Below are 24,096 nucleotides of genomic sequence, written 5' to 3' on the forward strand. Positions count from 1 at the left end.
TGTTTTTTCTTACTTTAAATCACTCTAAAGGTATTGAATTTCTGAAGCAAAAATAGTAGCAATCTATTGTGAGTTTATGGAATGTGTGAAAAGGGAAATGTATGACAATAGTGGCACAAAAGACGGGGTATTGGGAATATATTGTAAGTTTCTTATACTCTGTGAAATGTTATATTATTTGAGGGTTGACTGCGATTAAAGATGTATATTGTAAATAACCATTAAAAACTTGAAAGAGGCATAAATAAAAAGGTAAGTTTTGGGAGAAACAGAGTACAGTGGTGGTTCCGGGGAGTGGGGGTGGGGGTGGTGTGCGGGAAATGGGGAGATGTTGGTCAAAGAGTACAAACTCCCAGTTAGAAGATTAACAAATTCTGGGGATGTAATGTGCAGCATGGTGATGACACCTCTTTACACTGCATTATATACTTGAAAGTTACTAAGTGATAGATCTTGAATGTTCTCATCACAAAAGATGGTAATCATGGATGGAGGTGGTAGTTACTGGCCTGGCGGTAATCACGTTCTCCCTCATGAATGTATCCAATCAGCAGCGTTACCTTACACAATGTTGTATGTCAATTTTGTCTCAACAAAGCTGGGAAAAACAAGATCAGTGTTGCCAGGAAGCAGGGTGGATTGGCAAGCTACGGCCCATGGTCCAAATTCGGCCACCTGTTTCCCTAAGCCGTTTTGCCAGAGCACAATCGCCCTGCTTGTGTACTTGTCATCAAAGGCTGGTGCGCCACAGCCGACCTGACGAGGTGTGCGGTCATTGCCGCAGGCACTGTCTGGTCACCAGAGACCTAGACACTTCCTACGTGGTTCTTTTCAGAACAGCCTGCTGAGCCGTGGGCTAGGGGACAAGGTGGCAAAAGGGAGGCTGGTGGGGGCTGGTGTAGTCACCCAGGTGAGACGTGACGGGAGCTTAGCCTCAAGAGGCTCTGAGTGGCAGAAATCAGAGTATATTTAGGAGAGAGAACCAACAGACAGAGCATAGATGAAGTGGACATATTTAGAGTCTCAGATGGTCTTTCTAGCAAGGCATCCCTGTTTTTAAAAACAGGAAAACAAACAAAAGAGCAATTGAAAGACTGACAAAAACCCAGATTACTTTTATCTGACGGAAGCTGGAGTTGGGGAGTCGGCCCCCTGACCCCTCCCACACTACCAGAAACACCCAGCTCAGCCCCTGGCGTCCAGTGAGCAGAATTTGAGAGCTACAGAGGAATGGAAGACTGCACGCCTTTGAGACAAGCCTTAGCATTCAAGGGGCACTATGGCAGTATGTAAATGTGCTATTATGTTGTCAGCGCCTAGCTGCTGTCTGTGGTTACGGGGTTTTAGTGCCAGTCCTGCAGTAAGACCAGAAGCTTCTTGCACTAGGCATGGTGGTGGGAAATTACAGCCGACACGTCCCCATTTGCCTGTTCTGCTGACGGTGAGCGGCTCAGACTCACGTCTCGCTTGGACAGGCACTTTAGAATCCAGCTTACCCGTAGACAGATGAAGCAGGGGTGGATTCGGGGACAGCCTGTGTTAGGGGCTGAACTGTGTCCCCCAACAGTCACGTGAAGTCCGAACCCCAGCACCTCAGAATGTGACCTTATTTAGAGCGTCTTGACAGAGGTGATCAGGTGAAAACGAGGTCACTAGGCTGGGGCCTCATCCAGTATGACTGGTGTCCTTATAAAAAGAAATCAGCTGGACGCAGATGCACTGGGAGAAGACAGGCCGAGGACAGCGGTCAGAGCAGGTCCTTCCCTCAATCCCTCAGGGAACTAGTCCTGCCCTCACCTTGACTTCAGATACCTCACCTCCAGAACTGGGAGACACTAAGAGTCTGCTGTTTAAGCCGCACAGGTCGTGGTACTTTCTTACAGCAGCCCCAGGAAGCACATACAGCCTGGCGGCCCATGGACTGTGATCAGACAGCATCGTCAGGCTTCCTGTCTATACCTCCCGGTGTGTACTGTGTTTCCCCCAAAATAAGCCCCAGTGAAGATCGTCAGCCAGACGGACACACGTAATACATTATGACGGTTCCAGAAGAAGATGACACGACTGTATTTGAATAAATGTAGATTGTTGTACATGAAAAAAATAAGACATCCCCTGAAAAGAAGCCCTAATGCATCTTTTGGAGCAAAAATTAATATACAACCCGGTCTTATTTTCAGGGAAATATGGTACGTGAACCTTCGGTGCTTGTAGGTGTGCGCAAGGTAATCTTGGGTAGCATGGGATGAATCATTTTAATTTACATAATCATGTGTTTACCTTACTGCAAAAAACGCTTCTAAGAATCATGCATTTTAAGGTTTAAATGCTATTTAAAAATAAATTTCAATGCTAATAAAAATGTAAAATATAGGTAACATCTAAAACTGAATTGCTTAGTGTTATCAGTCAGAGTCCATAAAATTTAGCATGAGGTTAAAATAGGTATAGAAGAAAAGGAGAAGGGAAAGAAAAATACTAAGCAACTGCTAGTGCAGGTTGGTGGCTAGATGGGGCCAAAGGTGGCTGCAAATAAGAACATTCCTGGGCTCAGCCTGCCTCCCCCCTCCTGCCCACTTCACACTCATACGCACGCACACGCACAATGTGCTTTGTGCCCTCCCTGAGGAGGCATAGTGAGGAATTATTTGCTAGATGAAAAGTAAGGAAGCCCAGCTCTAGTTCTGGTGTGGCCACACGCACGCACTTCTGCGGGCCATGCGTTAGCTTTCCCTCTTGGCAGTCCCAGTGGGGACCCCTGCTTCTGACACCACAGGTCAACAAGCTCTCTCTCAAGCCTGCTGGACAGTCAACATGTAAGTCCTGGGAAACCAGGGGGCTGCGGCTGCTGTGTTGGAGCCTTCAGCCGAGGGAGGCAGCGTGAGAGTGGAACCATCCAGAATCATCACGTGACCCAAACCAGTGACAGAAAAGAGCAGACAACCACGGAAGGTTTTATTTCCATAGAAGGGCTCTTGGGGACTGAGTCCCGCAAATGCAGACGACTTTATTCTGATGTTTAGGTGATGACGACCCAGACCTGGGACCTGGGATAAGGGCAGTGCTGGCCTGCTGCCCTGGCACCTCTCTGCCCCACAGCTCTTCTCTCCCCTCTCTCTCTCTCTCTCTCTCTATTCGCTGCCCCCGCACCCCCCACCCCTACCCCCATTTCACGTGGCCAGGCCCCCCTCCTGGGCAGATGGGCACACGACTTCAAGGCTGCTGTCTGGGTGGCCCGCGCAGAGCTGTCCGGCTCCTGTCGGGTCGGGGCCCCCCCACCTCCCAGCGCACGCAGGGCCGGGGGTCCCCGGCGTGCCCGTGCTCTCCTGGGTGGGCACCCTGCACTCGGGGAAGCAGAAACTGCAGGTCTCCACTGGCTCCGGAGGCCCGTCCGCCACATCCGCCACGCTCCCAGCTTCCATCCAGTGATCTGCACGGAAAGGGGAAAGGGTGCTGGCCTTGGTCCCGACCCTCCTCCTCCAGCCTGCACCCAGGAACTGCCGGCTGGGCTGTGGATTGTCAGGAGAATGAGATGCTTCTCTCTGCACCCTGCCGTGCCCTCCTCCACCCAGTGCCAGCTCCCCTTCCGCCTGGGGGAACCTGTGCAGGAGCAGGCTGTCACACCTTGGCTGACACTCTTCCTGCCCCCCCCCCAAACCTGGAAAGACTGCCTCCGATTTTAGCCCGGCACCCTCCAGGCCCCTGCAGTTACCCTACGCCTGCCCTTACTCAGGTGTCCCATCTCTTCTTTCCTTATGTTTGAACCTGGTCTCACCAACATGGAAAAAGACTGCAGGGATTTGCCTCCAGCCTCTCCCAGGAAACACCTCTCCATTTAGAAGCAGCGGCAGTGCGGGGACAGAGGGAAGGCTGGTGGCTTGTCCCACAGCAGTGGGAGGGCGAGGACCCCCGTTTCATGCTCACCCTTGGAGGACTTGGCCCGGGTCTGACATGGTCCTGGGGGGAGCTGGCAGGAGAACTGGCCCCCTCTCCTCTTGAGGAAGCAGGCCACGGCCAGGAGAAAGCAGCAGACGATGGTGCCGAGACACAGCCCCAGCGTACTGTAGACCAGGGCCAGCTGATCAGCGCTCAGCTTCAGCCCTGGAGGGGCTATAAGACAGCAGTGAGGCCCTGAGTTCAGGAGGGGCCCATCACAGCCCAGGACCCTTCTCTGAAGTGTTCCCACCCACTTAGTCCAGCAGCTCCCTGCCCTATAGCCTTTGTGTCCCCTCTTTAGGCCCCAGCAAGCTGCATGGCCATCCCCACACCCTCCTAGAGGGCCGAGCGGCAGCTGCCACTTGCTGTGGGCCTGACTCCAGGAGAGGCTGGTCCCTTCCTCATCCTGAGGCCTGGTGGGCATGCTCTCTGCATCCTGGAGGAAACCAGGTCCCTCTATCTGAGGCTGGTAGCAAGTTTTTCCAGGATCTCAGAGCGGGACACTTCTTAAGCTGGTCCTCTTTGCTGTCTCTGCTTGCTCTGGGGACATAGAATGGGACAGTGCCAAAGGTGGGCAGACAAATGATTGGACAATAGTCCAGGGCGGGTGTCTCCGTCTGTCCTGACCTGGGCCTTCCCCCAAGGAGAAGCCTTCCTGAGGGACACACACTTTGACAGTGAGCCAGGTGTGGCCGCTAATGAGTCTGGGACAGCAGTTGTAAACCAGGAGGGCCTTGGGAAATGGGGCCCCAGTCATTACATCTCCGGGCCTCGAGCCTCTGGTTTGGTTGCCAGAGGAAGACTCAGCCCAGGGCCAAAGCCCTCCCCTGGAAAGTTCTCCCCATTCCAAGCTTTTCCTGGGTCCTGGAGTTTTCCCTTAGGCCCCAGGGTGGAAGGACAGATGAACCCAAGTGCATGTAATGTGTATGTAATATACTCGTGACGTGGACCCCCTACTGAGCCCTTTCTGTGTGCAGGCACTTCTTATATTGTGTCTTACTTCTCCTCCTAGAAAGGAGGACTGAGCACCTCCTTTAAAAAGTGGACATAATCCATATGCCATCAATTCACCATTTAAAAGTATACAACTCAGTGGCTTTCAGTACTTTCATGAGCTTGTGCGGCCACCACCACTACCTGATTTGAGGCCTTTCCATCACATGGATACCCACTAGCAGTCACTCGCCACCCCTCGCCACCCCTCTCCCCAGGTCCTGGCAATGACTACTCTACTCTCTATCTCTGTGGATTTGCCTATTCTGGACATCTCCTATGAATGGAATCAGATTACAAGTGACCTTGGGAGTCTGGCTTCTTTTACTTAGCATGTCTTCAAGGCTCATCCATGCAGCATGGGTCAGGACTTCACTCCTTTTAGCGGTCAGATAATACTTCATTGTTCAAATACTTCATTTGTTTATCCATTCATCTATCGATGGACATTTGGGTTGTTTCCACCTTTTGCTATTATGAATAATGCTGCTATGGACATTTGTGTACAAGTTTTTGTGTGATGTATATATACCTAGGAGTACAATTACTGAGTCATAAGTTTACTGTATGTTTAACTTTCTGAGGAACTGCCAGACTGTTTTCCACAGGGGCTACACCATTTTACACTCCATTTTACAGATGACAAAGCCAAGTGTCAAAGTCCCACGTTCCAAGTCACAGAGCTGCACCTGGGAACTGGACTGATGGAATCCTGGCCAGTGCTCTGGGGCCTGCCACACAGAGGCAGCGAGGGTGGACACTGCCCTTCTTCCTTACACAAGCTTCCTAGGGTCAGGAGTTTCATAAAGTAACAGAATTGGCAGGTGTCACCCTGAGGTTTCATGGGGAGCACAGGAGCTCTGGGTGGGCTGATATCACCACTCCTCGTCCTGCAGAGCTGACCTTCATGCCCCAAGCCCAGAGTTCTGAGGGCCATGGGGAGGGGGAAGCAACACCCCCCACCCCATGGGGCACATGGAATGCTGGTGCTACAGATCTGGAGACTGAGACCCTAAGAGGTGAGACGATCCAGGAAGAGATCACAGCGCACAGTGCAGAGCAAAGTGACATCCACGTTTCCCTATTCCCAGGTTTCTCCATCTCTTCACCTCGTACTTGCCTCTGGAATAAAATGAAAACATCGTATTGGCCAGATCAACAGGGAGAGGCCAGCAGTCTTCACACCAGAGATGGGACTCCTAGCTACCAGATGGTTGCGAGGTACAAAGGAACTGCCATGTCTATTCAAGGAGAAAGACTGAAGTAAACATTCGGATATTTCAAATGTTTTCAGCATGATTTCTAGCATCCAGACCAACTCTTAGACTGTGGCAGTGAGTGTTCAGAGATGGTCCCAAAGAACCACTTCCCCATTTGCTGCCCTTCAAATCCAGGCTGGGTTGGGCCTCACCGCCACCAGTAGAATGAGGTGGAGGTGACACTGTGCCCGTCCTGGCCCATGTCCTCAGAAGGCCTGGCAGCCTCTGCTTTTGCTCCCCTGAGAGCTCTGAGCCACCAAATGAGAAGTTCAGCTGGAGAGTTCCCATGGAGAGGCCACGTGAAGAGGCCCATGGAGCGGGGTCAGCCCTGAGACTAGAGGGGAAAACAGTGAGGCCCAGCCACCTCACCATCCAAGCCGAGCCACCAGGCGACACGTCCCCAGCACTGTCTGCCTTCAACTAAACAGAGACTGCAAGTCACACCAGCAGGAGACCTGCCCAGCTGAGCCCAGTCACCTACAGAAACGTGCGAGACAATAAAATGGTTGTTATTCTTTCACAGGCCACTAAGTTTGGGCGGCTTTCAGATGCCCTGGTAGACTAGCGAGCAGAGACTCTCTCTGTTCCTGAAGGCGTGAAGGGCTTGTCCCAGCTTCTCTTCATCCCTCTGCCCAGACCAGTGATTTGAGGTTTCCTGTGGGAAATGAAACTAGTTTCTGCCTGGTCACCAGCCCCTAAACATGCATTTCAAAAGCTTTGGAATAAGAGAAAAGCAAATTAAAATTACAGGATGTCACTTTCCATGTATCTCACAAAGGCATGGGAAAACAGGGAGCTCACTCCTTGGTGGGGGGTGAGGGATTGCCTCCTTCGAGGGCCATTTGGACCCATCTACCAACACTGAAAATGCACCTTCCTGATTCCTGTGGACTCACTAACTTCAATTCCAGGGACATGACCCACTCACAGACACAGGCTTTCATTGGCGCTTTCTTTGCAACAGCAAAAGCCAGGGATGCCCTAGCCACCCATCATTAGTGGAATGTCCACAGCACGGTCACCAGAATGAACGCGGCCCATCCGTGCACCCTAAGATGGACCCATCCCCTAGAGATACGGAGTAACAACGGAGAGGTGGGCTTTTCAACGCTGCCATTGGTGTAAAACACACAAGAATGCAAATATGCCTTAGGTAAGAACATGTGTGAAAGGACAAAAACCTGCTAGTAGTCATGCTTCTTGGGAGAGAAACTGGGTGGCTGGAGGTGGGATGGAGACTGTTTTCCAAAACCTTTTTAAAAATACCTTCTTTTAAAAATGATCTCTGTGTATCATACATTCAAAACAGAAAAACAGCTCAAAGCTGCTGTGGTAGTTGACACTTCCAAAGACTCGGGTTGCAGGCTGATCAGAGGATGAGGAAGTCAGAGGTCCAGTAGTCGTGGGGACACTAACAGGAAAGCGGACCCCATGTTTCTTTCTGCACGACCTGGATGGGCCCAGTCGCTAGCTCTGGCAGCAGTGAGTGCCAACACTCTCCTGGGGGAGGGGGTGGTCAACTCTGTGACCAGGCCTCCACGGGACAGAGGTCTTGTCACTTGCTTCACAGTCTGCTGACCCCAGGAGCAAAGGAGCACAGTCACAAGTTTTTGTCAGAAAGGAAGGAGGCATTCTCTGCCCTTGTCTGAAAATTAAGTCCTGGGGAGACAGCACCTGCACTGCGGGTGCAATTCCCGATCACCACCACCAGGGGGCATCACGCACAGCTTCTCACTGCTTGGGAGCCAGCCGGCAGTTTATTTCCAAGCTATGTTTTTGTTTTTGTTTTGTTTTTCTTTGTTTCTTTACTGTTTTCAAAGCCCTCTCTCACCTAAAAATAGAGCCAGCCCCAGCCGACAGTTTATTTCCAAGCTGTTTTTTGGTTTTGTTTTGTTTCTGTACTGTTTTCAAAGCCCTGTCTCATCTAAAAATAGAATCGCCCTGGACTGCTTCTGCCCCAGCTCAGGCTTGGGCTGGCCAGCTGGGCAGCATTATAACTTGCATTTGGGTCTTTGTGGACTTTGTGGCCTTGGATAGGGCTGGGCCAAGAATCAGAGGCATCCCAGCCTCAGCTGGGTGTAACACAGGGCAGGGAGGCAGAATTTTAAGCCTGGGCCCTGCAGCCACACTGGTTGGGTTGAATGTGGCTTTGGACATTTTACTCAACGTCTTCAGGCCTCAGTTTCTTCTCTGTAAAATGGCATAGGATATTCCTATCTCTCAGCAGGTGCTTGACATCTGGGAGGAACTGTGAATTGCATGAGGCAGCTAGGCCCAGGTGGAACCTTCTGGCCAACGGCCAGGCATCCCCACGCCCCCACAGCTCAGCTCCTGTCCATGGGGGCGTGGTGAGGCCGCAGGGGTGGCTCCCAGCATGGAAGGCTTTCTGCTTCTCCTCCCACACAGAAGACTTCCACATATGGCTTGTGGGCCACATCCACGCAGAGGTGGACTTGAGTTCCACACATGACAGTGCTGTTCGGTTGAATGTTCACACTTGAGAGGGGTGTGCCTGCAGTGAGTGCAAACCTCACTACCAGGTCATCAGGAGGCCTCCAAATGTCGGTATCTGTGGGCCTTTCCCCATAGAGGACCCCTCCCCAATCTCCTCTGGGTGTGTGTGTGTGTGTGTGTGTGTGTGTGTGTGTGTGTGTGTGTGACAGAGAGAGAGACTTGCCTGCATAATTCTTAGAGGTACATTCAGGAAAGGAGGGAGGAGGAGGCTGTTTCCAGAATGCCACCCCGCCTCTCTACTCACCACCCAATCGAGGCCTGGGGTCCCCAAGTTCCCATTCTTTCTGGTGCCACCTCTCTTGAGAGCAAACCTCCTGAGAGCCACGCTCAGGGCTGCAGCAGGACAGGGAGGGAGGAGACACAGCCCCTACACAGTTGTCACTGCGTCAGCCCTCTGCCTGGCCTTGGCTCAAGCCCATGGGCCTTTGCACGTGCTTGTCTCTCCAGTTAACAAAGGAAGTGCCCTCGGCCCCAAGTCTTCCAGCTCCTGCCCGTGCCTCTCCTCCCCTCACAGCCTTCTTCCCCCAGAGAGTTGCCTCTACTTCACCTGCACTCATGCACTTTCTCCTCTGTCTTCTGCCCCCAATGTCTTATCAGGCGGGGGCCCGGGCCCAGGGACCTCGGCTTCAGCCCTGGGAGGCAGAGGGGCATGGAGCTGCCTCCACTGTGACATCGACACTGAAGTCAGGTGGGGGTCTAAGAGGATCGGGGGCAAGAGAGACAACACTGCACACCCTGCAATAAATAAGCAAAAACCCAACAATTACGGCCAACAGCAGGGATGCCTGCTCAGCTCCAGTTCCCAGAAGAAAGGAAACCTTAAGCAATTCAGGGACAAAAGCAGCATTATCCCAACCTGTAGTGCTGATCCCTGACTTTTACGGATACGACCTTGGCAAGAAAACAGCTGTTTCCCACCCTGCACAGACGACTTGCAAACCGATTAACCTTGGACATTATGTTTCTTTTCCTCCAATGCCCATTGTGCTTCCTGTCTGGAGAGCTGGTCCTCCAGCGCCCACCTCGCACACTCTCTCCTTGGTGTGGGCACTCCGCCTCAGTGCTCTCCTGCCGCACGAGACACTGCCAACTCCCGGCTCCTCCACATGCCCTCCTCTGGCCTCAGTCCCACCATCTGAGATCTTCCCATGGGGCTCTGGGCCCAGGCTGGGCATCCTGAGCTGTTTGGGGGACAAATGGAGCCTGACGGGCCTTGCCCTGCACATTCCTGTCTGGTGGAAATCAGTTAAAATGGACCTGAGCCTGTTATGGGACTGACGACAGGTGACGAGGCTAAATGGGGAAGTGAGAGAAAGAGGCCTGGCTTGCTGGCCTCAAGGACGGTAAGAGAGGGGTGGGAGAGCCTGCAGCCCCTGCCCATTTCCTCTGGTCAAGGGCTACCTCCACCTGGGGATGCCTGAAAGTGGCCCTGCATAGGGTCCCCGGCCTCCTTATGGCCAGAGCTGGTGGACATTTGCACCCTTCTCTGTGGTGTGACCACCTCCTTCTAGAACTTTCCTCCTTGTTTGTCTTCATGGACACACAGCCCTTCAAGCTCTGCTCCTTCCCAACATCTCTGTGGACATTCTACTGACCCCTTGGATGCAGATTCCCCCAAGTAGTGTTTCCACCTCAGTCCTTTCTCCCCTCATACCTGCCGGGTCCCTGGATAACCTTTCCCATTCCTGTGATCACAACTGCCATCTTCTAGGCCAATGAAACCCAAGTTCTCTGGGTGAGATGCTCCCCAGAGCTCTCATCCGTGTGGTGGTCCTGGCTGTCCCCAAGGCTGGCATCACTATAGAGGGACCCAACTCAGAGCTCTTGGGTTCCCTCCTCGTGACCCCGTGTAAAGGGCTGAATAGTGTCCCCCCACCCCAAAGATATGTCCCCTCGTAACCTGCAAATACAACCTTATTTGGAAAAAAGAGCCTTTGTGGGTGTAATTAAGTAATGGTGTGGAGATGAGCTCATCCTGGGTTAGGGTGGGCCCTAATTTCAATGACAACTGTCCTTAGAAGAGAGGGAAAGACAGACGCGGACACAGGAGAAGCCCTGTGCAGACAGTAGCAGAGACGAGAGGGGTGCGACCACAGGCCAAGGAACTCCTGGGGCCCCCAGGAGCGGGAAGAGGCAGGAAGAACCCTCCCCTGGAGCTTCAGTGGGAGCACGGCCCTGCTGATTCCCTGAGAGCAGACTTCCAGCCTCTAGAACTGTGAGACACGTTTGTGCTGTTTTAAGTCCCTCAGTTTGTGGCGCCTTACAGCAGCTGCGGGAAGCTAACAGTCTCTCTAAAGAACGGACCCAACGTTCCGCTCTTCCCAGCCACAGAAACCACCGTCCCCTAAGTGCCAGGTGCAGTCCTATGTCTCACAACCCAGAGTGATTCAGGCCCCGTGAGAGCCCTGTGGGGATGGTTAGGCACGAGTGGGCTGGAAACTTCCCAGGTCCCCCGGGGAGGAGGCGCTGGAGTCCAGGTACAGGCAGGCTGGCGAGGACAGCTTGCAATACGCCCCCGGGGCCCATGACAGAGTGTGGGGGCTCCGTGGACTTGGGTAAGAAAAGCAAATCTTTATTTTCACTGAAATTTAGCCTTCGCTTCCACTGTACGCAGAGGCCACCATCCCCAGTGTAAGAGCAGCGATGGTGGCTTTGTCGAGAGCAGAATCACAGGCATTTCCACACGCTAAGTGCAGTGGTCACACAGCTCCAAGTGTCGTTTGTGATCACGGAAGTCACTGCCGCCACCCAGCCCAGCATCCACCTCGCTATTTAATGCACTAATAGAGAAGCATGCAGGATCATTCTGGCGTCACCATTTGTGCAATGTTTGGGTAACATTTATTTAATATTTAATTTGGTTTAATATTTTGAGATCCTAGTTTGACAATCTCTCCACATCGTTGGTTTCTTTGTAACCACGTGCTGTGTTTAATGCACTTAAAACTTCTTCCGAGAAGGGGTTCATGGGCTCCTGGGGCCAAGGCGTAATGGGGGCTGGGTGACCCTGCTGTGTGCGATGCCTCCATAGCTGACCCAACATGAGGGCCTTTCTACCCCATCAATTTTGTGCCAATGTACCACCCCTCTGCCTCCATCCCAGGTCCCCGTCATTGGTGGCTTCCGTTCTTGCTAGAAACAGCCTCTGGCAGGGGCCCTGCTGCCATGGCCACTATCCCTATCCCGGGGGCCATGGGGAACCTCCCTACAGCCCAGGCTGCCCCTGCCTGCAGAAGCCGTCACTCTACCCAGTATGGCAGACAGGTCCCTCTGTCACTTGCTGTCTGATCCCTCCCAGGGCCCTCTCCAACCGCCCCTGTGAGCTTGCTGTCCCATCTTAGGCCTGTGACCACCAGAATGCCTACCAGCCTGCCCACGGCACTCCTCCTGCTGTGGGGTGCGGCCACGCAGCCCCTCCCGGTGCAGTCTCCTTAGGGAGAAGCAGAGGCTTCCCCCACCGTGCCCCTGACCCTGGCAGAGAGCTCATCTCGTGGGCCTGGAGTCTTCTACTTGTCTGCCTCCCTGGAGTAAATAGTCAGACTCCATATTCTGATGTTTGAGGCTTCCCTCCTTCCCAGATCTGGGCAAGCTGGCAAGAAAGCCTAACTGTTCCCTCCTTTGGTGCCAGTGGGAGAGGCCCACTATGCATATCCCTCCCACATGTGAGAACACTCACCCACCCAACTCCCAACCACAATAAAACCCAGACTGGGTTCCTTCCAGCTGCAGGAAGCCATTTTCAGACAAGCTTGGGAGACTGCCCTGCTCTCACTCCTAAAGGCCTAATCATGTGAATCCCAAGCCTTTCCATACCCTTGGCCAGTGTGTGGCATCATCAGTCTCAACATCCAAAACATCCAACAGTTTAGGTGGGGGGCCCCCTGCCTCTGCAGAGTGGCCACCACACTGGCCCAGCCTGGGGCTCCCTGGTGCCCAGCCTAGGCGGTTTCCTTAGGTCACCCGTCTCTAGCACAAAGCTCCACCCAGCCCCTCCACCGTTCCCTTACACTTCACAGCATTTGCACGTACTGTTCCCTCTGCCTGGAACAGCCTTCCTCCACCTTGTCTCTTACACGTTTTCTTTATAAATGAGCAGTTACTATACGTGTATGTTGAGTGGGTTCTCATTGATCCTCACTGACTGATCTCTTATAATCGTCACAAGTCCATGAAGTCATATGATCTGTCTCACAGAACCAAGGCTCAGAGAGGTTAGGTAACTTGCTCAAGATCACACAGCTAGTGAGGGATGGAACCTGGGTCTGAGTCCAAAGCCTACACCATCACCCTAGTTGCCTTAAAGGCCTCTCTCCTCAGACAAGCCTTCCTCGCTCCCCACAGCACCCCAGCTGGGTTATGTTGCCACCACGCACTGAGATTCATTTGTCATTTGCATGAGTCTCTTCCCTCCCATCAGACTGTGACTTCCGTGGGGTCAAGACAGGATCTGCCTTGCTCATGCTGCCTCCCCCATGCACAGCAAGCCGTCCACAGTTATGCATCAAATAGAGGAACGACAGTCTGAGAGGGATGAATGAGAGACCTGAAGTGGGGTTAAGCTGGGGCCTAGACAGAATGGATAGTGGGGGGATGGCAGGATGTGGCGAGCCCACAGAGGGGACAGGGGATAGATAAGCTCCACCACTATGTGCAGCTGGATGTGGCCTGGTCACATGGTGTCCTCCAGCCCCTGCCTTCAAACAGGTCCACACCTGGTCCCTGCCCTGGGCATGTGACCCCTGTACTTCCTGTTTACGATTCACACCGAGCCCAGCGCCTGCCCTGCCAGCACACACAGGTGTCAGAGAAGACAGCAGAACTGACCTAAACCCTAGACCGCTGGGACACACAGGGCAGGGGTAGGGCACAGTGAGCCACAGAGGCCCTGAGAAGGCCTGTGGTGGCCCGTAACCATGCCACGATACGAGTGCAACAGCTAATGCAGGACCACGCATGCTCAGGCTGACCTGGCTGGCTCCCCGACATATCCTTGCACACCCTCCTCCACTCATCCCGAGGGATCCATCCCTGAGGCCAAGGTGAGGCTCCCAGCTTCCCCCCAAAGCACTCCAAGGATGGGGCTTGGCTGGTGGTCACAAACAGGAATGGCTGAGTGTGTCCCACAGGCAGCAGGTCACCCTCAGGGAGTGACAATCCCATGGACGCTGCTCGAGGACTTTTGCTCTTGCGGCGTAAAGAAATTTGGGAACCCACAGACTGAGCCTGAATCTGAGCTCAGCCATGCACTCTCTGTGCAACTCTCAGCGAGTCACTCCAAATTTTGAGACTTAGTTTCTTGATCTGGGTAGGATTGATCTGAAGGGGAATCTATTGCAACAGAAGTGGGAAAGGATCCGGGTTGGCTGGAAGAATCACATGTGTCACCAACAGCAGGGCAGATGTACAAGCCGCCAGACACTGGAGGAGCAGGTATGGCCCCCTCCTTCACGGTTCAGTTTGTCCTCCCCTCTGTAGCCATGCCCTCTGCACGTGAGTCTGCAGTTCTTCTCACGAGAGGGAGGCAGCCACAAACCATGGCCACAAATTATTTGCCTCTCCTCCAACCAAGAGGTGGCTTCTGTTTGCCCTTCCTTGAACCTGGCTGTATCTCTGTTACTCTAACTTGAGTAATAGAATTCAGAAGCAACAATGTAATAATGCCAGTTCCCAATGTAGGCATCAAGAGGCCTTGTATTTTCTGGCTCTTACACTCCTGCCATCATCAGTAGAAGGATAAGCCTTGCCAGTCCCAGGAGGAAGATGAGAAGCATGGAGCAGAGCCACCTCCAGCTGAGATAGCTGGACACAGCTAGCCCCAGCCAAATCCTAGACTCATGAGGAATAATAAGCCACTGAGTTTTGGTGCTGCTTATTACACGGCAACAGCTCACTAAAAGAGAGCATAAGAGTAAGAGACAACAGCCTAACTGCATAGAACTTGGAGCTGGGCAACTTCCATCATCAGAGCACATAAGGCCTGCCCTCCGGAATCTTGGTACTAGGGCCTGGCCTCACAGAATTGCTGTTATCATGAAGAAAGTCACAGTAAAGGAAAGAAACCAATCAGCACCCTGGGAGCTTCAGGCCTATTGTCTCTCCACCGACCAACCAAGAGCAGAGTAAACACCAAGTGTTTATGGATCCATAAGACAGGCCCCCCCCCCATCCTTTCTGATACCACAGAGTATGGTAGGTCAGCCAAGAGGTGTTTTCTGGGCGGATAACTAAATCCTTTCAATGTGTGGCACTTGGTAGATGCCCTTTCCAAAGGACTCTCCTCACTGTGTCCAAAGTGGCTAAACCCAACAATAAGCTTTTTTGCAATACTGTCCCCTTCTCATTCTTAGGAAGTCCCCATTGCCTCTGAATGGAATTAGAGATCTTGCTCACAAGGTCAGCGCTGCTGGTAACTTGCTGCCTGTGTTTTAAGAACTCAGTCAACCTCCATTACAAGGCTCTCAATGACTTCTGGTCAAGATGGTGGAGTAGGTAAACACTGTCCTTACCTCCTCCCACAATTATTACAGAACAACCATCATTGACAATCACCTGGAGACTAGATGAACAGAAGTCCTACAACTAAGGATATAAAGAAGAAACCACAGCGAGACTGGTAGGAGGGGCAGAGACATGGAATGTGCAGGTCCCATACCCACAGAGTGTAAATTAAGGTTTAGAAGGGATATCTTGGTTGTGGAGGTCCACCCTGAGGAGTCCCAGTCCCAGACTAGGCTCCCCAGCCTGGGCCACCAGTGCCAGGAAGAGGAGTCCCCATCACATCTGGCTGTGAAAACCACTGAGATTGCATCTGAGTGAGACAGAGGGCTGCCAGAGTACCAGGTATTCTTCTAGAGGGGCCCTTACAAAGACTCGCTAGCTCACAAACTCACTTGCTCTGGGCTCCAGCAGGGGCAGCAGCTTGAAAAGCCCGAGGGACATACAGGTCACCATGTAGCTCCCACCAGGTACACCCAAGCCTGGCACAAAAGGAAGCTGAACGTGGCCTGAACCAAAGCCCCTTTCAAGAGGCTCCAGAACCAACACACCTGGTGGCCAGCTTCAGACCACACCAGAAGACCGCCTAACCAGCTCCACAAGTGGCACACCAGAAGGGTGAACTCAACTAGCCCCTGCTAAACCCTGCTAAAGCCACTCCTGCTCTGTGGGGTTAGTCCCTGGACAACAGCTTGTCTGCTGTAGACACAGCCAGCTCTCACAGCCAGTCAGCCTTAGGGTCAAGCCCACACACTGACATGCCAATAGCAATCAAGGCCCAGCTACAACAGGAGGGCACACTCACAGGGGACACCCCTGGAGTTCCTCACTCAGGTGACAAGGGAGACTGTGTCACAGCCTCACGGGACACCTACTACATAAGGCCCCTCAGTCAAGACCAGAAGATGTAGCAGATCTAAACAGGGAGGAAGTCAAAATGAGGAGACAAAGAAACATTTCCCAAATGACAGAACATGAGAAAACTCCAGAAAAAGAGCTAAATGAATGGTGACAAGTAATACATGGGATACAGAGTTCAAAACACTGGTTATAAGGATGCTCAAAGAACTTAAAGGAAGAATAGACAGACTCAGTGAGAACTTCAACAAAGTCATAGGAAACATAAAAAAGAATCAGAACTGAAAAATACAATAACTGAAATGAAGAAGACAGTAGAAAGAATCAACATCAGATTAGATAAAGCAGAGAATCAAAGCAGTGATTGGGAAGACAAGGTAGCAGAAAACACCCAATCAGGACAGAAAAAAGAAAACAAAAATTAAATGAGAACAGTTTAAGGGACCTCTGGGACAACTTCAAGCATCCCAACATTCACATCATAGGGTTACCAGAAGGAGAAGAGAGAGATCAAGAAATTGAAAACCTAGTTGAAGGTATAATGACTGGAAATTTCCTTAACCTGGCAAAGGAATTAGACATACAAATCCAGAAAGTGCAGGCAATCCCAAACAACATGAATCCAAAGAGGTCCACACTAAGACAAATCAAAATTAGAAGCCCAAAAGTTAAAGAAAAAGAAAGAATATAAAAAGCAGTTAGTTATGTACAAGGGAGCTCCCATAAGATTATATCAGCTGATTTCTCAACAGAAACTTTGCAGGCCAGAGGGGATTGTCAGGAAACATTCAAAATGACAAAAGACAAAGACAGACAACCAAGATTACTGTACCCAGCAAGGCTATCATTTGGAATAAAAAGAGAGATAAAGAGTTTCCCAAACAAGAAAAAACTAAAGGAGTTCATTACCATTTAACCAGTATTATAAGAAATGATAAAGGGACTTCTTTAGAAAAAAAACCATCAAAAATATGAATAAGAAAACAGGAAAGAAAAAATTCTCATTGACAAAGAGAAACACTTAGTAAAAGCAGTGGATCAACCAACTATAAAGCTAGTACAAAGATTAAAAAGCAAAAGTAGGAAGAGCATGTGTAATTACAACAATAAATTAAGGGATACACACAGGAACAAAAATTTTAAAATAACGATCAAAACGTATACATGGAGGGAGGCAGTAAAAATTGTAATGATTTTAGAATGTGTTTGAACTTAAGTGATGATCACCTTAAAATAAACCCACCATGAAGCACATGGTAACCACAAAACAAAAATCTACAAGAAAAAAATAAAAGAAAGACGTCCAAACATAACACTATAGAAAATCATCAACATACAAGAGAAGACAGAAAAAAATAAGGAATAAATAAGAACTACAAGAACAATCAGAAAACAACAAAATGGCAATAACTACATACCTATCAATAATTTCTTTAACTGTAAATGGACTGAATGCTCCAATCAAAAGACACAGAGTGGCTGATTTAATTTTAAAAAAATACAAGACCTTGGATTTATAGATGATGTAATACAGAATTGTACACCTGAAATTATGTAATTTCATTAACAATTGTCACCCCAATAAATAAAAAAATAAGTTAATTTAAAAAATACAAGACTGTACATATGCTGTCTAAAAGAGACCCACTGCAGATCCAAAGATACACAGAGGTTGAAAGTAAAGGGATAGAAAAATATTTTTCATGAAAATAAAAGTGAAAAGAAAGCTGGGGTAACAATAATTTTATCAGACAAAATAGGCTTTAGAACAAAGGATGTAAGAAGGGCAGTTCATAATGATAAAGGGTTCAATCCAAAGAGACAATATAACTCTTGTAGACATCTCTGTACCCAACTTAGGAACACCTAAATATATAAAGCAAATATTGATGGACATAAAGGGAGAGATTGACAGTAATGAAGCAATAGTAGAGGACTTTAAAATCCTATTGACATCAATGGATAGATCATTCAGACAGAAAATCAACAAGGAAATAGGGGCCTTAAATGACACATTAGAGCAGATGGACTTAATTGATATTTTTAGAACATTTCACCTCAAAGCAGTGAATATACATTCTTTTCAAGTGCATATCGAACATTTTCCAGAATAGACAACACGTTAGGCCAAAAAGCAAGTCTTCATAAATTTAAGAAGACTGAAATCATATCAAGCATTTTCTCTGACCACAATGGTATGAAATTACAAATCAATTACAAGAAAAAAATGAAGCTCACCCAAACACATGGAGGCTAAATAACATGCCACTATACAATGAATGGCTTAACAATGAGACCAGGGAATACATCAAAAGATCCCTTGAGAAAGTGTAAGTAAAAAACACAACATCCCAAACACCCCCGGGACACAGTCAAAGCATTTCTAAGAGGAAAATTCACAGCAATACAGGCCTATGCCAAGAAACAAGAAAAACCTCAAATAAACAATCTAACCTTACACCTAAAGGAACTAGAAGAGAAGAACAAACAAGGCCGAAAGTGAGTAGAAGGAAGAAAATAATACAGATCAGAGAGGAAATAAATGAAATAGAGTCTAAAACAACAATAGAAAAGATCGATGAAACCAAGAGATGGTTCTTTGAAAAGATAAAATTGATAAACCATTAGCCAGACTCATAAAAAAATAAAAAGAGGGCCCAAATAAATAAAATCAGAAATGAAAGAGAAGTGACAACCGGCACCACAGAAATACAATGGATTATTATGACCAACAATATGCCAACAAATTGGACACCCTGGAAGAAGTGGATAAATTCCTAAGAACATACAACTTTCCAACGCTGACTCAGGAAGAAACATGTAATCTGAACAGACCAATAACTACTAACAAAATTGAATCAGTAATCAAAAAACTCCCAGCAAACAGAAGCCCTGGACCAGACAGCTTCACAGGTGAATTTCACCAATTCAAAGAATTAATACCTATCCTTCTCAAACTGTTCCAAACAGTTGAAGAAGAGAGACGGCTCCTAAATTCATTTTACAAGGCCAGCCTTACCCTGATCCCAAAACCAGACAAAGAAACCACCACCAAAAAAAAAAGTATTGACCAATATCCCTGATGAACATAGATGCAAAAAACAAAATATTAGCAAACCAAATTCAGCAATACATTAAAAGGTCGTACACCATGATCAAGTGGGATTTATTTCTGAGATGCAATGATGGTTCAATATCCATAAATCAATGAATGTGATACAACAAAGCAAAGGATAAAAATCATGTGATCATATCAATAGATGCAGGAAAAGCATTTGACAAAATACAACATCCATTTATAATAAAAACTCTCAGCAAAGTGGAGATACAGAAAATATACCTAAACATAATAAAGACCATATGTGAGCTAAGATCTTACTCAACAGTGAAACGCTGAAAGGGATTTCCTTAAGATCAGGAACAAGACAAAGATGTGTACTTTCACACTCTTATTCAACATAGTATATTGCAAATACTAGCCACAGCAATCAGACAAGAAAAAGAAATAAAAGGAATCCAAATTGGAAAGGAAGATATAAAACTGTCATTATTTGTAGACCACATTATATTATATATAGAGAGAACCATAAAGATTTCACCAGAAAACTATTAGAACTAATAAATGAATTCAGTAAAGTATCAGGATATAAAATCAATAGTCAGAAATTGGTTGCATTTTTATACACTAATAACAAACTATCAGAAAGAGAAATTAAGAAAACAATGTACAATTGCATTAAAAAGAATAAAATATACCTAGGAATAAATTTAACCAAGTTGGTAAAAGACCTGTATTTGGAAAACTATAAGAAATTGAAAAAAGAAATTGAAGGAGATACAAATAAATGGAAGGATATAGCATATTCATGAATAGGAAGAATTAATATAGTTAAAATGTCCATACCACCCAAAGCAATCTACAGATTCAATGCAATCCTTATCAAAAAACCAATGGCATTTTTCACAGAACTAGAATAAATATTCTTAAAGTTTATATGGAATCACAAAAGACCCCAAATAGCCAAAGCAATCTTCAGAAACAACAAAGTTGGAGGTATCATGCTGTTTGATATCAAAGTATACAAGGTCTATAGTAATGAAAACAACATGGTGCTGGCATAAAAACACACACTGATCAATGGAACAGAAGAGATTACCCCAAAATAAACCTATGGCTATATGATCAGTTAATCTATGACAAAGGAGGCAAGAACATATAATGGGATAAAGACAGTCTCTTCAATAAATGGTGTTGGGAAAACTGGACAGATATACACAAAAGAATGAAAATGGATCACTTTCTTACACCATCTACATGAATAAATTCAAAATGTGTTAAAGACTTAAATGGAAGACCCAAAATCATAAAACTCCTAGAAGAAACCACGGGCAGTATACTCTTTGACACTGCTCTTAGTAATAGTTTTTTGGATATGTCTCATTGAGCAAGGGACACAGAAGCAAAAATAAACATATGGGACTACATCAAACTAAAAAGTATTTTGCACAGCAAAGGAAACCACCAACAAACTGAAAAAATCAACCTACTGAATGGAAGAAGATATTCACAAATGATACACTCGATGAGGAGTTAGTATACAAAATATATAAAAAACATACACAACTTAACACCAAAGGAAACAATCAAATTAAAAAATGGGCGGAGGATCTGAGTACACATTTCTCCAAAGAGGACATATAGATGGCCAGTACTTGTACACATATAAAAAGATGCTCAATATCACTAATCATCAGGGAAATATAGATAAAAATCACAATGAGGTATCACCTCACACCTGTAAGAACGGCCATCATCAATAAATCAACAGGTAAGTGTTGGAGAGGATGTGGAGAAAGGGAACCCTGTGAGCTGTTCATGGGATTGTAAATTGGTGCAGCCACTATGGAAAACAGCATGGATATTCCTCAAAAAATTAAAAACAGAGTTATCATATGACTCAGCAATTCCACTTCTGGATATTTATCCAAAGACATCCAAAGCACTAATTTGCAATTATATATGCACCCTGTGTTCATTGCAGGCATTATTTACACTAGTCAAGATATGGAAGCAACCTGTGTCCATCGATGGATGAATGGATAAAGCAAATATGATATATATATATATATATATATATATATATATATATATATATATAAATATACACACACACACACACAATGGAATATTAGCCATAAAAATGAACGAAATCTTGACATTTGAGACAATATAGATGGACCTATAGGGTATTATGCTAAGTGAAATAAGTCACACAGAGAAAAACACGTGATTTTACTTCTCTGTGGAATCTAAAAAACAAAATAAATGAACAAAACAGAAACAAACTCATAGATATAGAAAACATTTTTATGGTTGCCAGATGGGAGAGTGTTTGGGGGGATGGATGAAAAGGGGGTAGGTATTAAGATGTGCAAATTGCCAATTATAAAAACAGTCATGGGGATGTAAAGTACAGAACAAGGAACATCAATAATAGTGTAATAACTGTGTGTTGTGTCAGACTTATTGGAGAGATCACTACATAAGTTATATAAATGTCTAATCACTATGTTGCACACATGAAACGAATATAATATTGTATGTCACTGTAATTGAAAAAAGATTTTAATTTAGAAAAAGCCTCTCAACAATCAAATCTTTTCTTTTCCTGCTTTCTTTTTGCCCACAGGCTTCTGGATATTTTGCCCAGATCTTTTCCTATTATGTGATGAACTCCCTGACTCTTCTGGCTATTTGCCTGGACCCTGGACTTTCCTCTTTGCAGACCCTCCTTATTTAGCTCTGGTGCTTGGCCTCCCACTCACTCAGAAACCATACAGGTGGCTTACCTGGACCTGCCTCCGAGCCTCTGTGCTCTGATCCTTGGTACCTTCCAAAGATGTCTGACCTGGCTTCTATCTGTTGTCTTCTAAGCTCTGATTGGAGGTTCACTTGGCTCCTGAACTTGTTCTCACAGAAGTATGTGCATTGCTTGGGGTGACGTCCACAGATGGAGGCGCAGCTGATGCAGTCCCTCAGGAGCAAGTCATAGTACCTGCCTTGCTCCTTGCGGCAACTGAGTGACTCTGGGAGACAAAAATGATTGATGCTACTGGGTAACAGAGACCTGTAGGAGTGGTGTGTCTAACCTCAAAGAGCATCAAAATTTTCTTAAAAAATCAATCTACTTCCCCCCAAATCAATTCCAGGGTAATCCAAGTCCTTTTCCAATATTCAATGGTAAGGCTATACATTGTCCTCTAAGTGTTGTGTTAGCCACACCACACACATTTTGATATGTAGTCTTTTTTCTATATCTAGTTTAAAATGTTTTTACTTTTCATTATTTCTTCCTCACTTACAGATTTATTTAAAAGTACATTCTTTAGTTTCTACACATATAAGGATTTTCTTTAAAATCCTTATCTTTTAAAATTGATATCTAGGTGATTACATTATCACTAAAGTTCTTTACTTGCATTTTTCAAGCTTCAGAAAGAAGAAACATATTTCATGTCAACATAAAGATTGGAGGGGAAAGCGAGAATCTTCCTTGGAAAGTTGGGAGAGGAGTCTATAAAAAAGGTGGCAAAGTTCAAATTATTTTCTTCTGTGTTAATAATAAATGAGAATTACCAGAGCTTATACAGGTATCAGTGCCAAAGAGCAGAAGCCAAGCAAAATAAAGTCTAACCACACTTGCCTTAAGAGAGCAACTTTGAGCACTTAACAGAAATCTATACTTTTACAGGGCAGCTTCTCTTGTCTTTAAAATAAGATTCGATTTATATGAAAATGTGACTCACTTAGGGTATTCTAAGAGCGCATTTCAGAGGCGGTGCCAAGACAGAGGTTAACACCACAGACTTCAAAGCCAAATGGGGTTGAGGTATCCCTAGCTCTACTACTTGCAGGTTGTGGGGGCTTAACCTCTCTGTGTCTTGGTTTCCTCATTTCAAAGAGAGGGGCAATAATATTTACTTCTTAAGGTTGTTTTGAGGATTTGAAGTTCCCAGCACAGTGCCTGGCACATAATAAATAAATGATCAGTTAATGGAAGGTTCAAGTACCGTGTTTCCCCGAAAATAAGACCTAACCGGAAAATAAGCCCTAGCATGATTTTTCAGGATGACATCCACTGAACATAAGCCCTAATGCGTGTTTTGGAGCAAACCTTAATATAAGATCCAGTCTTATTTTCAGGGAAACATAGTAGGATATTCACTTGTGCCTCTTTCCAACAGCAGCACACCAACCCTTATGTCCTCGACAGAATAAAGAAAAAGGCCAGAAAGATGGTGGAACTAAAGCCTTAGGGAAGACTCAGATGGCTTTATAAAACCAACGTCCTGCCCCTGTCCTGGCCCTGCCCTGGCCCCAGGGCTCCGCTGAGTTGCTCAGGACCACTGGACTGCCACTCATAAGGCAGAGTCAACATAATGGCAGTGGTGCTCCTGGGGCTTTCTGTGACCTCCTCACCTCCTCAGCGACCAGTGTGGCTGTCGCAGCTGGTTCCTGACCGCCCCTGGCCACCGGCCCTCACTGCCTGACCTCACAAACTTTCCTCTGGGTCTTGCTTTTGATCACACTGGTCCCATTCCTAGGAGTGCCATCCTCCTCAGCTGACTTCCTCACCTACCAACTCCTAACATTTCATCTCAGGGGGCACTTCCTCCAAGAACACTTCCCTGTTCCCCAACCCAAGAGCTGGATGTGGTCTTTCCCAACTGTGGCATTTTATGGTACTTTACCATTCTACTTTGAAATGTAGAAAAATCTCCCATTAGATGATAATTCCCCTTAGGGTCATGTGAGATTCTTATTTCCAAAGGGCTAGAGAGTTCCATGAAACTTGCAGAATGACACAATAAATGCCATGGTTTTGGAATCAGAGAGTTCTGGTTCCTAAGCTTTCCACTATTATGCTATGTGATCTTGGGCAAGTCACTCAGTCTCTCCGAAATCCACTTGACCAGTATTTATGAAGCACTTACTATGTGACAGGCACCGTGCTAAGCTCAGGTAAGGAAAGGAGCTCAC

The 24,096-nt window shown here is 47.2% G+C and overlaps 1 protein-coding gene across 1 annotated transcript in view; it reads right to left on the reverse strand.

Moving 5' to 3' along the window:
- Positions 1 to 3,170: 3,170 nt before the first annotated feature.
- Positions 3,171 to 24,096, reverse strand: part of TNFRSF13B (TNF receptor superfamily member 13B) — a gene marked incomplete at both ends in the record, with an annotated part of 43,468 nt that continues 22,542 nt past the window's right edge. Inside the window, 3 exons of the mRNA XM_081030155.1 lie at positions 3,171 to 3,430; positions 3,925 to 4,110; positions 21,906 to 22,142. Coding sequence (XP_080886281.1) covers positions 3,171 to 3,430; positions 3,925 to 4,110; positions 21,906 to 22,142 — 683 coding nt within the window. The remainder of the gene's footprint in view (positions 3,431 to 3,924; positions 4,111 to 21,905; positions 22,143 to 24,096) is intronic.

This window comes from Rhinolophus hipposideros, assembly GCF_964194185.1.
Source record: "Rhinolophus hipposideros genome assembly, chromosome: 20".
NCBI classification, from domain to species: domain Eukaryota; kingdom Metazoa; phylum Chordata; class Mammalia; order Chiroptera; family Rhinolophidae; genus Rhinolophus; species Rhinolophus hipposideros.